The sequence below is a fragment of the Monodelphis domestica genome, chromosome 1 (genome assembly GCF_027887165.1).
Source record: "Monodelphis domestica isolate mMonDom1 chromosome 1, mMonDom1.pri, whole genome shotgun sequence".
Classification (NCBI taxonomy): domain Eukaryota; kingdom Metazoa; phylum Chordata; class Mammalia; order Didelphimorphia; family Didelphidae; genus Monodelphis; species Monodelphis domestica.
This window is the reverse complement of record NC_077227.1, coordinates 213,230,589-213,244,290: the sequence shown is the minus strand read 5'-3', so window position 1 is coordinate 213,244,290 and position 13,702 is coordinate 213,230,589. Positions and strand designations below refer to the sequence as shown.

At 37.2% G+C, this 13,702-nt stretch overlaps 2 protein-coding genes across 4 annotated transcripts in view; one reads left to right on the top strand and one right to left on the bottom strand.

The window, feature by feature from the left end:
* Positions 1–13,702, top strand: part of NUBPL (NUBP iron-sulfur cluster assembly factor, mitochondrial) — a 365,055-nt gene that overhangs the window by 101,536 nt on the left and 249,817 nt on the right. The window lies entirely within an intron of this gene.
* Positions 3,203–4,676, bottom strand: LOC100012776 (transforming protein RhoA-like). The gene has a single exon (XM_056810406.1). It carries the CDS (start codon positions 4,407–4,409, stop codon positions 3,828–3,830), a length of 582 nt encoding a protein of 193 aa, XP_056666384.1. The 5' UTR covers positions 4,410–4,676; the 3' UTR covers positions 3,203–3,827.

Here is a 13,702-nt window from a genome sequence, read left to right as displayed (position 1 = left end):
CTTCCTCAAACCTAATTCTGTCTACCGTGGCATCATGTATCTGTGTTTTGGCTGATTTAATGTTTAGTCTTAGCACCTTGTAAGCCTTTAGAAGTCTCTGGGGGATTGATTTGGTTTTTCTCAGAAGTACTTGTAGAGCTTTCCTTTTCTTAAAAATAATATCCAGTTCATACATATTGTCCAAAAAGAGGAATGGGCCATTCGATTTGCCCCTCAAAAGCTTTTGGCTTTTCTAGTACCTTTCCCAGCACTATTGAAGGTACTCTCTGTTACATGAGCCCTATAAAAGGTGCTTTCCTCCCTCCTAAGCTGTTGAAATAAACCTCAAATTCAATTAAAAAAATACATTTCCAAATGCTGTATGAAAGAAAATAATTCCATTCCATGATGGAATTTCCATTTCCAAAAAACTAGTGATTCTGTGATAAAACTAGCAGATGTGACTTTACATGAAACTTATTTCTAAAGGAGACACTATTGGGCTGTAGATCTGAAAAGGAGGCAGTTAATTGATGGGACCTTGAAGTGCATCCAGTGTAAGCAATCACTATTTCAAAGGCAAGAGGACTTTTTGAAGGAAAGTAAGAACTACCCCTGATCTAATATTGAGATATGCACATGTACCTAGGGAAGACTTTCATTTCTATAATACACATTTTTACTTAGAAGACTTGTACAAAACAGTGAATTTGTAGTCAGAGGCCTGGGGTTTGATACCTGGTTTTGTCACTTATTACTTTGGAAAGTCGGTTAACCTTTCTGGACTTTAGTATCCTCATCTGTAATATTTGGGATTAGGAATGTTCTTAAAGCTCCCTTTTAGCTCTAAAACTATAATCCTATGACATTTCTCATATTGCCCTTAGAAAAATAGGATTCAATTTCCTTTTGCATCAATATTGCAAAAAGCCTGTGACTTAATTGGTGTGGGTATTCTTTCCACTAACACCTACTACAATTTAGTAAACAGTAGCATGAATTACTAAGGCCAAAAAATTTAATCAACTTGTAGACAGACTTCTGGCTAGGTCAATCTGTTCTACTGCTGTATCATACTTGAAGCCTCCTCAGTTTGGTGGGACTTGCCTAAGCTGGCACAGTCTTCAGGAACTGAGGATCACCTCCGCCCATGATGAAGAATTGGGTTTTAGCAGAGGATCAACTTCTCTAGACTCAGAGATACCTATAGAATTGTTTGAAAAGTCTGATATCCCCAAATAACTAATAGGAAAAAATGTTTTACATTATTGTACATGTATAACCTATATCTGGGGGCAAGGGAGGGAGGGAAGGAAGAGAATTTAGAACTCAAAATTTAAAAAAACCCAATAAATGTTAAAAATTGTTTTGATATATAATTGGTTGGAATCCTCTTTCATTGGATCTTTTGTTGGTTCTGCTGCTCCACAATTTGTTTTGAGGCTTTTTTTTTTTGTTATTGTTTGGAGGAGAGTTTGGGCAAGGTCAGAGTGTTCTTTATTCTGCTATCTCATCTGCTATAAGTGGAATTCCTGGCTCCTTTTACAAGTAATTGGGGGGGGATTTTTTTTTTTAAAGAAAAAAAATGTATCCAAAGGCGGAGACATCTAGATTGTGGTTTTTGCCCAAAACTAATCTGTTTGACTTTGGTTTATATTTTTTTTTATGGCACACATGGTCATTCTTCTCTGCAGTCATTACTTTCTTATAACATGACAAACTGTTCTTTTGGCAATTTTCATTGACTATCATGATTGTAAGAAGAGTTGAGAGAAGAATGATGTCTTACATATATGAAGGCACATCTCTATACAGTAACAACATGCTAAAGGCATTTTGTAAACTATTCTCCATGGTCAACAAGGTACCAATTAGTGTTGAAACAGATTTTTAAAAATACAGTAGCTCATAGTAGGTGCTTAATAAATACTTGTTAATTGATTAGAGCTCCCTTCCCAAAGGCATCTTTGTATTATGTAGCTCAACAGAGGTATAATTGCTTTTTCGTCCAGGGATAAATTTGAGCATAAAAATACTACATCTAAGACAGTCACCGAAGTGTCTTTGGATAAGTGTGTTTCTCACTCCAAAACTGAGTCATCACTTCAATAAAAGCTGTTTTCTGATGCAAGTGTGAGAACAACCTACTGTGTCTTTCTAGATAGTTCTCACACATCTGGCCCTCTAGCTTCATACTTTACTTTTTCCTTTCATATACCTATATTAATTTCTAAGCCATTTTCTCAGCATGCTTTGCTCCATAGTCCTTCAAAGAACCTGTCTTATTTCTTGGTCTTTTCTTTTAAAGTATGCACACAAATGTTTATCATCCCAACAGATCTTCCCAAGTGAATCCCTTTGTTCTTCAGCACCAAGTTCCCTGGAGCAAAAATGGAGAAAACAAGTTTGATCAAAAGAGATAGACAAAGGAAGCTGATAGCTGCATGTAAACTTTTTAATGTTGCTTCTATTTTTGGGTCCCATGGCAACATTTTTTTTTCCTGTTGGTTTTAAAAAATTATAAAATCATTCACTATCTTGATTCTTTGAAGTGGCAATAGCAGTGGTCAAGAGGTCTGCCCACTTTTGTTTTAAGAGGCAATGAAATTGCATCTCAAAATATATTTGCTCTGAAAATTCTGAGAACTCTAGTTCTAGAGTGCCTTGACACTTTCTTCAAATTCATTGGGACTGTTATCAGTCATCTGTTTCTCTTCCTCCTCCTCCTCCTCTTCCTCCTCCTTTTTTCTTTAAGAAATATGCCTTTATTCTGTTACTAGTTGGAAAAAAATGAACTGATACAGAAAAAAGTTTAGTTAGCTTAAGAGGAATCAGAAATTCCAAGTAGGACCTTTGGTGACCAAAGAGAATGGGTAGTAAGTTCCCCCAGGAGATTAAGAGGAGTCATCACCATGAGAATGAGAAATAAACATTGTGTATATACCAAGATGTCTAACTTGAATTCAGACATTATTCCAGTTTCTGAACCATCAAATTGCCTTGGGGTGGAATCAGTTCCCCATTTGTTAAGCCCAGCTCCAGGGACAGGGTATTCTGTACAGAAAAGAACTGCTAGATGGCTATAATTCAGTGGAGAAACTGACAGAAGGGGATTTCAAATTTTTTTCCATGACTTTATGTTCACTTTCTTAAAAAAAACTCCCAAAGAGAACTTCTGTAGAGATAACAAACATCAGTATTAGCAAATCCAATTATACAAAAATTCTATGTCTAAGCTGGGGTAGATATATTTATTTTTTGGTCACATACAGTAAGTGGTACTAGTTATACAGTAACCCTAAGATAGCTAACATGAAACCACAGAACTGTAGGTTTGCCATAGCTGCATGGGGGACTTGCTGTCTCTGGCTGGTCCCATTTTCAAACAATTGAATGATATACCCCAGAGCTATACCAATAAAAGCCTTATAAGAGGTCCTGCCCTGAAGTGACTCCCTTATTTATTCCCCAGATGGCCCTGCAGCTGATAGCAACAGGACATGTTAGGTATAAAAGTAGTTAAAGCCCAATTCACAAAAGTTACCACCTTAGAAAGAAGCAAGAAGTTAAGAATTCCCATGAATTAGTGCCAGATGTGCTAGTTGGAAGAATAAGGAAGGTTATTAAGAGTAATGTCAGAGGGACACTGGTGCACACAGATCTGTTGGACAGAGATTGTCATTAAACAATAATGGTTGGCTTCTAAATACTGGTAACAAGATGATTTCTCATTTGTATATCTTTTAAAGTAAATTATAGATAAATGAAAAAGGCCAGTAATAATACAATAAGATTAATAAAACAGCACTTCAAAAATGAACCAAGTGTGTGCTGGGCTTCCACTGTGTTTATAAGACAAGGCACCCGGATCTTTTACTTTTACGTCTGACTTGCAAAGCCGCCCTTGTGGCCATTTCAAAAACCTGCCTCACGCCGTCTTTGGTCTTTGCTGAACACTCTATATACCCAATTGCGCCAATCTGATTTGCCATATCTCTGCCTTCTTCAGTTTTCACTGGCTCCTGCTTCTTCTTGGCCAGCTCCTCTTTCGTGTGCTGATCATTTCGAAGATCCTTCTTGTTCCCAACCAGGATAACGGGCACGTTGGGACAGAAATTCTTTACCTCTGGGGCCCACTTCGTTAGGATGTTTACTAAACTACCAGGACTATCGATGGAAAAACACATGAGTATAACATCAGTGTCTGGGTAGGAAAGCGGTCTAAGGCGATCATAATCCTCTTGACCAGCAGTGTCCCACAAAGCCAACTCTACCTGTTTTCCATCCACTTCAATGTCTGCTACATAATTTTCAAACACTGTGGGCATATAAACTCCAGGGAACTGGTCTTTGCCAAATACAATCAGCAAGCACGTCTTCCCACATGCACCATCACCAACTACAACCAACTTTTTTCGGATGGCGGCCATAGCTCAGTCAGTTCTCGAGGCCCTCCGCTCCGGGCGAACTGTTCCGCGAGCCGCGCGTTCTAGGACTCAGGCAGTTTAGTTTCTACACCAGAAACCGACGGGTCGGCCGGCAGGCAGGCAGGAGGGCCAGCGGGCAGGGAGCGGGAGCGGGAGCTCAGGCAGGCGGCGTTGACGGTGGCGGCGGCGATGGCGGGGGCGGCGGGGCGGTGGCGGTGGCGGCGGCCGATCTGGTAACTTCTTGGAGTAAGCTAGAATGTGTTGAAACTTCTCAGCTTGGTTCTAAGGTTGTCAGGATTCCACTAGAGCTCTTGAGTTCAAGGATATCAATACGGTACCACTCCGCCCGCTCTCTTCTTTCTCTCTACTATTGAGAACTAGAGCCTACAATTTAACAGTTTCACTGGAGTTGGAGACTTCCCTGTATGCTAATAATCCCAATCGCCTCTGTTCGCCATTCTACAACTGTCACTTCCTGCCCTCCTCCTCACCCCTCCCCAGGCTCACTTTCTTTTCCCAAATTCATCATGGTTAACACAATCCTTGAATTTGGACCCATGGCCCCCCTTGGAGTCGAGCATCTTGGAATCTTCTCCAGTGAAGTGTCTTTCCTTCTGATCATGGAGGGCCTGAAACTATGCTCAGGCGCTTCCATTAAGGGTAGCCCTCCCTTATTTCATATAATAGTAATTATAAACTTGAAAAAAGTACCACAGAGAGCTGTATTAAAAAAAAAAAAAGATGCTGTTGGTAATTGTGCCAATGGATGTAGGAAATGATTCCCCATCCCATTTTCCCCCCTTCAATTTGCTTTTGTGCTCTCTTAGCACCTAGTGGAGTAATGATTAGAGAAGTCCTAAATGCATATTCTGCCAGAACTTTGAGTAACATATCAGTTATTGAATGACTGCTAAGCACCTATAGGACAGATAGATAGATGCTGCACAAGTCTGCCTTCCTTGACAAACCTGAGGGCAACTGATACATTATTCTGCTGCAATAGAATGTCTGCCTCATCTGCTTTAAGAAAAAAAGTGACTCATATCTCTGTTTTTATGTTAAGAATGGATTGCAGGGGAAGCTGAGTAGCTCAGTGGACTGAGAGCCAGGCCTAGAGACTGGAGGTCCTGGGTTCAAATCTGGCCTCAAACACTTCCCAGCTGTGGCTGGGCAAGTCACTTGACCCCCATTGCGTAGTCCTTACCACTCTTCTTCCTTGGAGCCAATACACAGTATTGACTCCAAGATGGAAGGTAAGGGTTTAAAAAAAAAATAAAAAGAATGGATTGCTCTACTAGGAATCCCAGTATGGAAATAATTTCTTTTTGAATGAATGGGGAAGTGTATGTTTTCAGGAGTATATCTTTGATTATGGCATTTAAAATAGAATCAGTTTAGTTGTATTACCAAAAAGGTCAATGAATTACTCTAATGATTGCCAGCAGCAGCTTCTGTACAGTTACTTCAGTAATAGTGACCAGTATATTAAAGGGAGATTGGGAGTAGTCAGAATTTTTTACATTAAAGTATTTTTGTTAGGCCTCAGTGATTTCCCTGAAGCTCCTCTAAGACTAAAATGTCTGAAATATGTTTTTACCTTACAAACCACTGCTACTTTCCTTCTTACGTATATATTGCATTGGTATAGCTTGCTCTCTCTCTTTTCTCTTTCTCTCCTCTCTTTCTTCCTTCCACTTTCTCTCTCCTCTCTCTCTGATGAACAGTGCAATATAAATGCTTTTTTTCAAAAGCAATTTTCCAGTTTTTAAAACCACTGATTGAGAAAAGAGGCTTCACATTCTTTTTTAAATACAGGAATGACAGAAAATCGTGTGGGCTGAGAGTATTCTAATCAGGGGCACCCACTGTAGCAGTTATTCTTGAAGTAGGGCACTTATCCTTCAGCTTTGTATTTTGGGTGAGATGCAGCTTCAGTGACTTTGACATCAAGGACTCTGGTTGGGTTTATAACTGGTCTCCTTTGAACTAATCCTGGAAGACTGACTACCATGGTTTGTCCCGCAGCTTACATTTGACAACAAAAGAGAACAGTGTTGCACAGCTTGTGAGCTGAGCAGACATGATTTTTAAAAAATGATAATAAAACAAACTTGTCCATGACAAAGCAGTTTTCTTTTGTGCAGACTATAGATTGAGGAAGCCAGTTCCCTTCCCCCTTCTCACCAGTGGTACTAGCTAAGTTGTCAATCAGCATCGGGCCAGCCAGCCATGGTTTTAATTGCTTGTTATGCTGTCATTGGCTGGACTGATGCTGGTTGACAACTCCCTTTGGCTGCTTCAGCACACTAGCAATTTGAGAGTGTTGCTGTTGCTGCTCTGTAAATGGTGCTACTGAATCTTAGACTGCGGCTTTACTTACTACCTTGTTAGTAATGGTGAGAGCAGGGATGGAACAGATCACCCAAATTCCCTTTTGTAGTTACAATTCTGTTTCTGCTTTTATATCTCTTAAACATATAAGCAGTGCTGCCTGAAGTATCCTTTTACTCTCCATTTGAAGAACCAATAAAGGGAGAAATATTAGGAAACCTAAATTCCAGTGAACTTGTCATTGATTTTGGGGTAAATCTGGATGAGACAAGTCATGGGAGGAACCATTTATTAAGTACCTACTGTATGCCAGGTACTGTGATAAGCCTTGGGATACTTAAAATGAAACAAAAATAATACTTGCTTTCATCAGAATGTATTCTCTAATAGGGGAACATAACATGCAAATAGCTATGTACAGACAGCACATATATAAGCACATATAGAAATGCTTGTGGAGGGAAGATACTAAGGTTAAGGATGACTAGAAAAGACATAAAGGTTGGAATTTAATTGAGAGTTGAAGAAAGTCTTTGTCACCACAAGAGAGGAGCTATAAATATTTTTGTACAAACAGGTCCTTTCCTATTAAAAAAAAATCTTTGGGATAAAGACCTAATTGTGGTATTACTGGATCAAAGGGTGTGCATTATTTTATAGCCCTTTGGGCATAATTCCACATTGGCCTCGAGATGAGTTGGATCAGTCCACGATTCCACCAGCAATGCATTAGTGTCCCAGTTTTGCCACATACCCTCCAATATTTATCATTTTCCTTTATTGTCATATTAGCCAACCTGATAGGTGCAAGATGGTACCTCAGGGTTTTTCTAATTTGCGTTTCACTAATCAGGAGGGATTTAGAACATTTTTTCATATGATTATTAATAGCTTTGATTTCTTCATCTGAAAACTGCCTATTCATATCATTTGATCATTTATCAACTGGGGAATGACTTGAATTCTTATAAGTTTTGCTTAATTCTTTATATATTTGAGAAATGATACCTTTTTCAGGGAAATTTGTTATAAAATTTTCCCCAGTTTTGTGTTGCTTCCCTTCTAATTTTGGTTTCATTGGTTTTGTTTGTACAAACCCTTTTAAATTTAATATAATACAAATTATTCATTTTATAACTTGTAATGTTATTTATCTCTTGTTTGGTCATAAATTCTTCCCTTCACATAGATCTGACAAGTAAACTATTCTATGTTCCCCTAATTTACTTATACTATCACTATGTTTAAATCATATATCTATTTTGACCATATCTTAATATAGGGTATGAGATATTGTTATAAGCCTAATTTTTGCTATTCTGTTGTATAATTTTCCCCAGCAACTTTTGTTAAATAGTGAGTTCTTATCCCAAAAGCTGGGATCTTTGGTTTTATCAAAAACTAGATTGCTGAGGTCATTTACCCCTAATCTGTACCATTGATCCATCCTTCTATGTCTTAGCCAGTACTGTATTGTTTTGATGATTACTGCTTTATAGTACAATTTAAGATGGTACTGCAAGGTCATCATCCTTCACATTTTTTTTTCATTAGGTCCCTTGATATTTTTGATCTTCTGTTTTTCGAGATGAATTTTGTTATTATTTTTTTCTAATTCTATTAAATAGTGTTTTGGTTATTTGATAGGTATGGCACTGAATAAGTAAATCAATTTAGGTAGATTGTAATTTTTATTATATTAGCTCAGCCTACCCATGAGCAATGAATGCTTTTCCAATTGTTTAGATCTAACTTTATTTGTGTGAAAAGCATTTTGAAATTGTGTTCATATAATTCCTACATTTGTCTTGGCAAATAGATTCCCAGGTATTTTATATCACAAAGTGATTTTAAATGGAGTTTCTCTTTCCAACTCTTGCTGCTAAACTTTGTTGGAAATAGGTAGAAATGCTGATGATTTATGTGGGTTTATTTTGTATACTGCAATTTTGCTAAAGTTATTAATTATTTTGACTAGTTTTTCAGTTGATTTTCTAGGATTCTCTAAGTATATCATAGTATCATCCTCGAAGAGTGATAGTTTAGTTTCCTCATTGTCTACTTTAATTCCTTCAATTTCTTTTCCCTTTCTAATTGCTAAATATAGTATTTCTAGTACAATATTAAATAATAGTGGTGATAACGGGCATCCTTGCTTCACTCCTTATCTTGTTGGGAAGGCTTCTAACTCATGCCTATCGCAGATGATATTTGCTGATGGATTTAAATAAGTACTACTTATTATTTTAAGGAAAATAACCTTCCATCTTGGAATCAATACTGTATATTGGTAGCAAGGCATAAGAGCAGTAAGGACTAGGTAATGGGGGTTAAGTGACTTGCTCAGGGTCACACAGCTAAGAAGTGTTTAAGGCCAAATTTGAACCTAGGAACTACTGTTTCTAGGCTTGGCTCTCAATCCCACTGTGCCACCCAGCTGCCCCCTCTAATGTTTTTAATAGTAATGAGTGTTATATTTTGTTGAAGACTTTTTCTGCAGCTAATCAGATAATCAGGTGATTTCTGTTAGTTTGATTATTGTTATAGTCAATTATGCTGATAATTTCCTAATATTAAACCATCCTTGTATTCCTGGTATAAATTCTACCTGGTCGTAGTGAATAAGCCTTGTGATATATTACTGTAGTCTCTTTGCTAATGTTTTATTTAAGTTTTGTACCCCTGTGTTCATTAGGGAAATTGGTCTGTAACATTCTCTGTTTTTGGTCTTCCTGGCTTAGATATCACCACAATATTTGTGTCATAAAAAATATTTGGTAGGGCTCCTTCTTTGCTTATTTTGCCAAATCGTTTGTATAGTATTGGGATTAGTCATTCTTTAAATTTTTGTTGGATTTCACTTGTGAATACACCCTGGGGATTTTTTCTTAGGGAGTTCATTGATGAGTTGTTCAAATTCTTTTTTTCCAAGATGGGATTATTTAACTATTCTAGTTCCTCTTTTGTTAATCTAGGCAATTTATATTTTTGTAAATATTCATCTATTTTACCTAGGTTATCTGGATTATTGTCATATAATTGGACAAAATAGCTCCTAATGATAGCTTTAATTCTTCATTTGAGGTGAAGTTATCCTTTTCATTTTTGATACTGGTAATTTTATTTTTTCTTTCCTTTTTTTAAGTCAGATTAACCAATGTTCTGTACATTTTATTTTTTTCCCCATAAAACCAGCTCATTTATTTATTAGTTCAACAGTTCTTTTACTTTAAATTTTATTGATTTCTCTTTTGATTTTTAGGATTTCAAATTTAGTCTTTAATTCTTTTTCTAGTTTTTTTTTTTAGTTGCACACCAAATACATTGATCTGTTTCCCCCCCTCTATTTTATAGATATAAGCACTCAGGGAATATAAATTTTCCCCTGAGCACTGCTTTGGATGTATCCAATAAATTTTAATTTGTTTTCTCCTCATTGTCATTCTCTTTAATGAAATCAGTGATTATTTCCATGATTTGTTCTTTGACTCACCCATTTTGAAGAATCATATTATTTAGTTTCCAATTAATTTTTAATTTGCCTTTCTATGAAACCTTATAGATTATAATTTTGATTACATTATGGCCTGGAAAAGTTGCATTTATTATTTTTGCTTTTCTTTATTTGGTTGTGAAGTTTTTATGGCCCTGGTACACGGTCAATTTTTGTATATGTATCATTTGCTACTGAAAAGAAAATATATACCTTTTTATTCCTATTCAGTTTACTCCAGATGCTTATTAAATCTAACTTTTCTAAGACTCAATTCACTTCCTTTATGTCTTTTAAATTTATTTTTGGTTAGATTTATCTAGTTCTCATAGGGAAAGGTTGAAGTCTCCTACTAGTATAGTTTTACTGTCATTTCCTCCTTAAGCTCCTTTTGTTTCTTCTTTAAAAATGTGGATGCTGTACTATTTGGTGCATATATGTTTAAGTATTGATATTACTTCATTGTCTATACAACCTTTTATCAAGATGTAATTACCTTCCTTATCTCTTTTTGATCATATCTATTTTTACTTTAGCTTTGTCTGAGATCATGAGCTTTTAAAAAATCTCAGTTGAAGCTAAAAAAGATTCTGTTCCAGCTCCTTACCTATATGATGTGTGTCTACCTGCCTCAGATGTGTTTCTTGTAAACAACATATGTTAGGATTCTGTTTTTTAATCCATTCTACTAAAGTTCATCCCATTTACATTCATAATAATGATTACCATCTGTATATTCCCTTCCATCTTCTTTTCCTCTTTTAATCTTGCCCTTTGTCCTTTCACTTTTTCTCTCCACACCAGTGGTTTTTTCTTCTTTTTATCACTCCACCTAGTCCTCTTCCCTAATATTACTACCCTTCCTGCCCCCACCCCCTTCTTATTACTGTTCTACTTTTCTATATGGTCTTTTAATGCTCCCCCCCCAATTTCTCCTTCCCCTCCCCACTGCCTTCTTTCTCATTCCTCTTCTATTTCTCTGTAGAGTAAGATAGGATTCTATACCCTAGTAAATGTGACTATTCTTCTGTCACTGAGCCAATTCCAATGAGAGTAAGGTTTAAGTATTACCCATTGCCACCCATATCCTCCCCTCCACTGTAATGTGATATAATTGATGCTGTTTTACTACTCTCTTCCCATTTCTCTTAGTCCTATCCTCTTTTTCATCCCTAGATTTTTTTTGCATATCATCCTAAACAGCTTATTACCACACCCTCTCCCTATGTTACAGATATCATCTTTCCATATAGGAATATAAACAATTTGACCTTATTGAAGCCCTTAAATTTTTTCCTTTCTCATTTACCTTTTGATGCTTCTCTTGAATTTTGTATTTGGACAACAAATTTCCTGGTTAAGTCTAGTCTTTTCTTTAGGAATGCTGGAAACTCTTCTTATTAAATAACCATACTTTCCCATGAAAGAATATAGTTAATTTTGGTGAGTAGGTAGTTCTTGGTTGTAAGCCCATTTCCCTTAGCTTCCAGAATATAATATTCTAAGACTTGCAGTCCTTCAATGTGGAATCTTTCAGATCCTGTATAATCCTGAATTGGGCTTCATGGTATTTGAATTATTTCTTTCTGGTTACTTACAGTATTTTCTCCTTGGCCTGGGAGCTCTTAAACTTGACTATATTCCTGGGAGTCGTTATTTGGGGATTTATTGCTAGAGGTAATCTGTGAATTCTCTCAATTTCTATTTTACCTTCTTGTTCAAGAATATCAGGGCAGTTTTCTTGGATAATTCCTTGTAATATGATGTCAAAACTTTTTTTTTTTGGCCATGTCTTTCAGATAGTCCAAAAATTCTTAAATTGTCTCTCCTGGATCTACTTTCCAGGTCGATTGTTTTTTCAATGAGATATTTCATATTTTCTTCTATTTTTTCATTCTTTTGATCTTGTTTTATTGTTTCTTGATGTCTTGTGAAGTCATTAGCTTCTATTTGCTCTATTCTAATTTTTTAAAGAATGAATTTCTTCCATGACCTTTTGATACTCTTTTCCATTTGGTCCATTCTACTTTTCATCGCATGCTTCTCTTCACTGGAATGTTGTGCCTCTTTTTTTCCAGTTGACCAATTTTACATTTTAAGCTGTTATTTTCTTTTTGCATTACTTTCATTTCTCTTTTCCATTTTTCTTCAACCTGTCTTACTTGGTTTTTTATTCCTTTTTGAGTTCTTCCAGTGCCTGAGGCCAACTCCCATTTTTCTTTGAAGTTTTGCATATTGTTGCTTGGATCTGACCATACTCTGTTGACTGTGTCTTGCTCTTTGTCTCCATAGAAATTTTTTATGGTTAGGTATTTCTTTGGATGTTTGCTGATTTTCCCAGCCTTTTCTTTTGCCTGTGGCCTGGGAGTTCTGAAAGCTGATGATTCTGTCTCCTCTGCTGATAGCTTGCAGGACTCAGCACTCTGAGCTATTTTTTCCTGAGTTAAGGGTTTCACCACAGTGCAAATTTGAAAGGGCCAAGTGCTATGAACTTCTGGGCCTCACTGTATGTTGGTGTCAGGGCTTGGGATTCAAAGGCATCAGTCTATGGCTATGGTGGTGAATCTATGTTACTGGTGACACAGATGACACACAGAGCCCTCTCTGTGGGCATACACTGTCACCTGGTAGAGTTTGTTACTGGAAAGTCAGGGGGATTTGGTTGGAACTGTTTACTTCCCCCTCTCCACTGAGTCTGAGGACCTTTTTTCACTTTACCCATCCCTCTGCTCATCAGTCCAATGGGAGTGCTTCCTTCCTCCAAGTAAAGTGGGCGGCTCACATGTGGTATAGCTGGAGGGGAGCAGAGGGCTTGGGCTACTCCCCTCCTCCTTTCCACCTGCATCCAAGGACATTCTTCATTTCACCCATCTCTCTGCAACCAGCAACCCAATGGAAATTCTTCCTCCCTCCCTTGTCTGAGGTAAGGCAGTGATGGGGCGGGGGGCACACGGAGGTGGCACTTTGTCTCTGGGGAGGCAGGGCACAACACATTTTTTTTTTTTGCGAGGTTTGTCACAATGAATGGTCTCTAAAAAGTTCTGTGAATCTTGAAATTTCTCAGACTTGTGAATATTAAAAATTTCTCAATTGGAATCTCAATTGGAACAATTCCCTACTGGGAACATTCCACATTTGGATGTGAGAACTCTACTTGGATCAGAAATGGGAGGACCTCTACTCCACCCGTACTTAGGTTTAGGGAAAAAAACTCTTTGCTAAACAATGAGAGTACTTGGGCCCATACTTATAGTGAGGCAAAAAGTTCTTTAAGCCATGCCTATTTTTAGAATTAATACAATGGGGTGCTAAGTACCTATTAAAGGTCAGGCAACTTGTAAACTTGCCAGGAGCAAGGAGGTGAAAAATTTATTCAGAAGTTTTTTCTGGTTCAAACTTACTAAAGGGATTAGTCGACCCAGCAGTGAATTCAGAATGGGCTGTCCTTTGGAAAACGTCTACTGTGATTGGT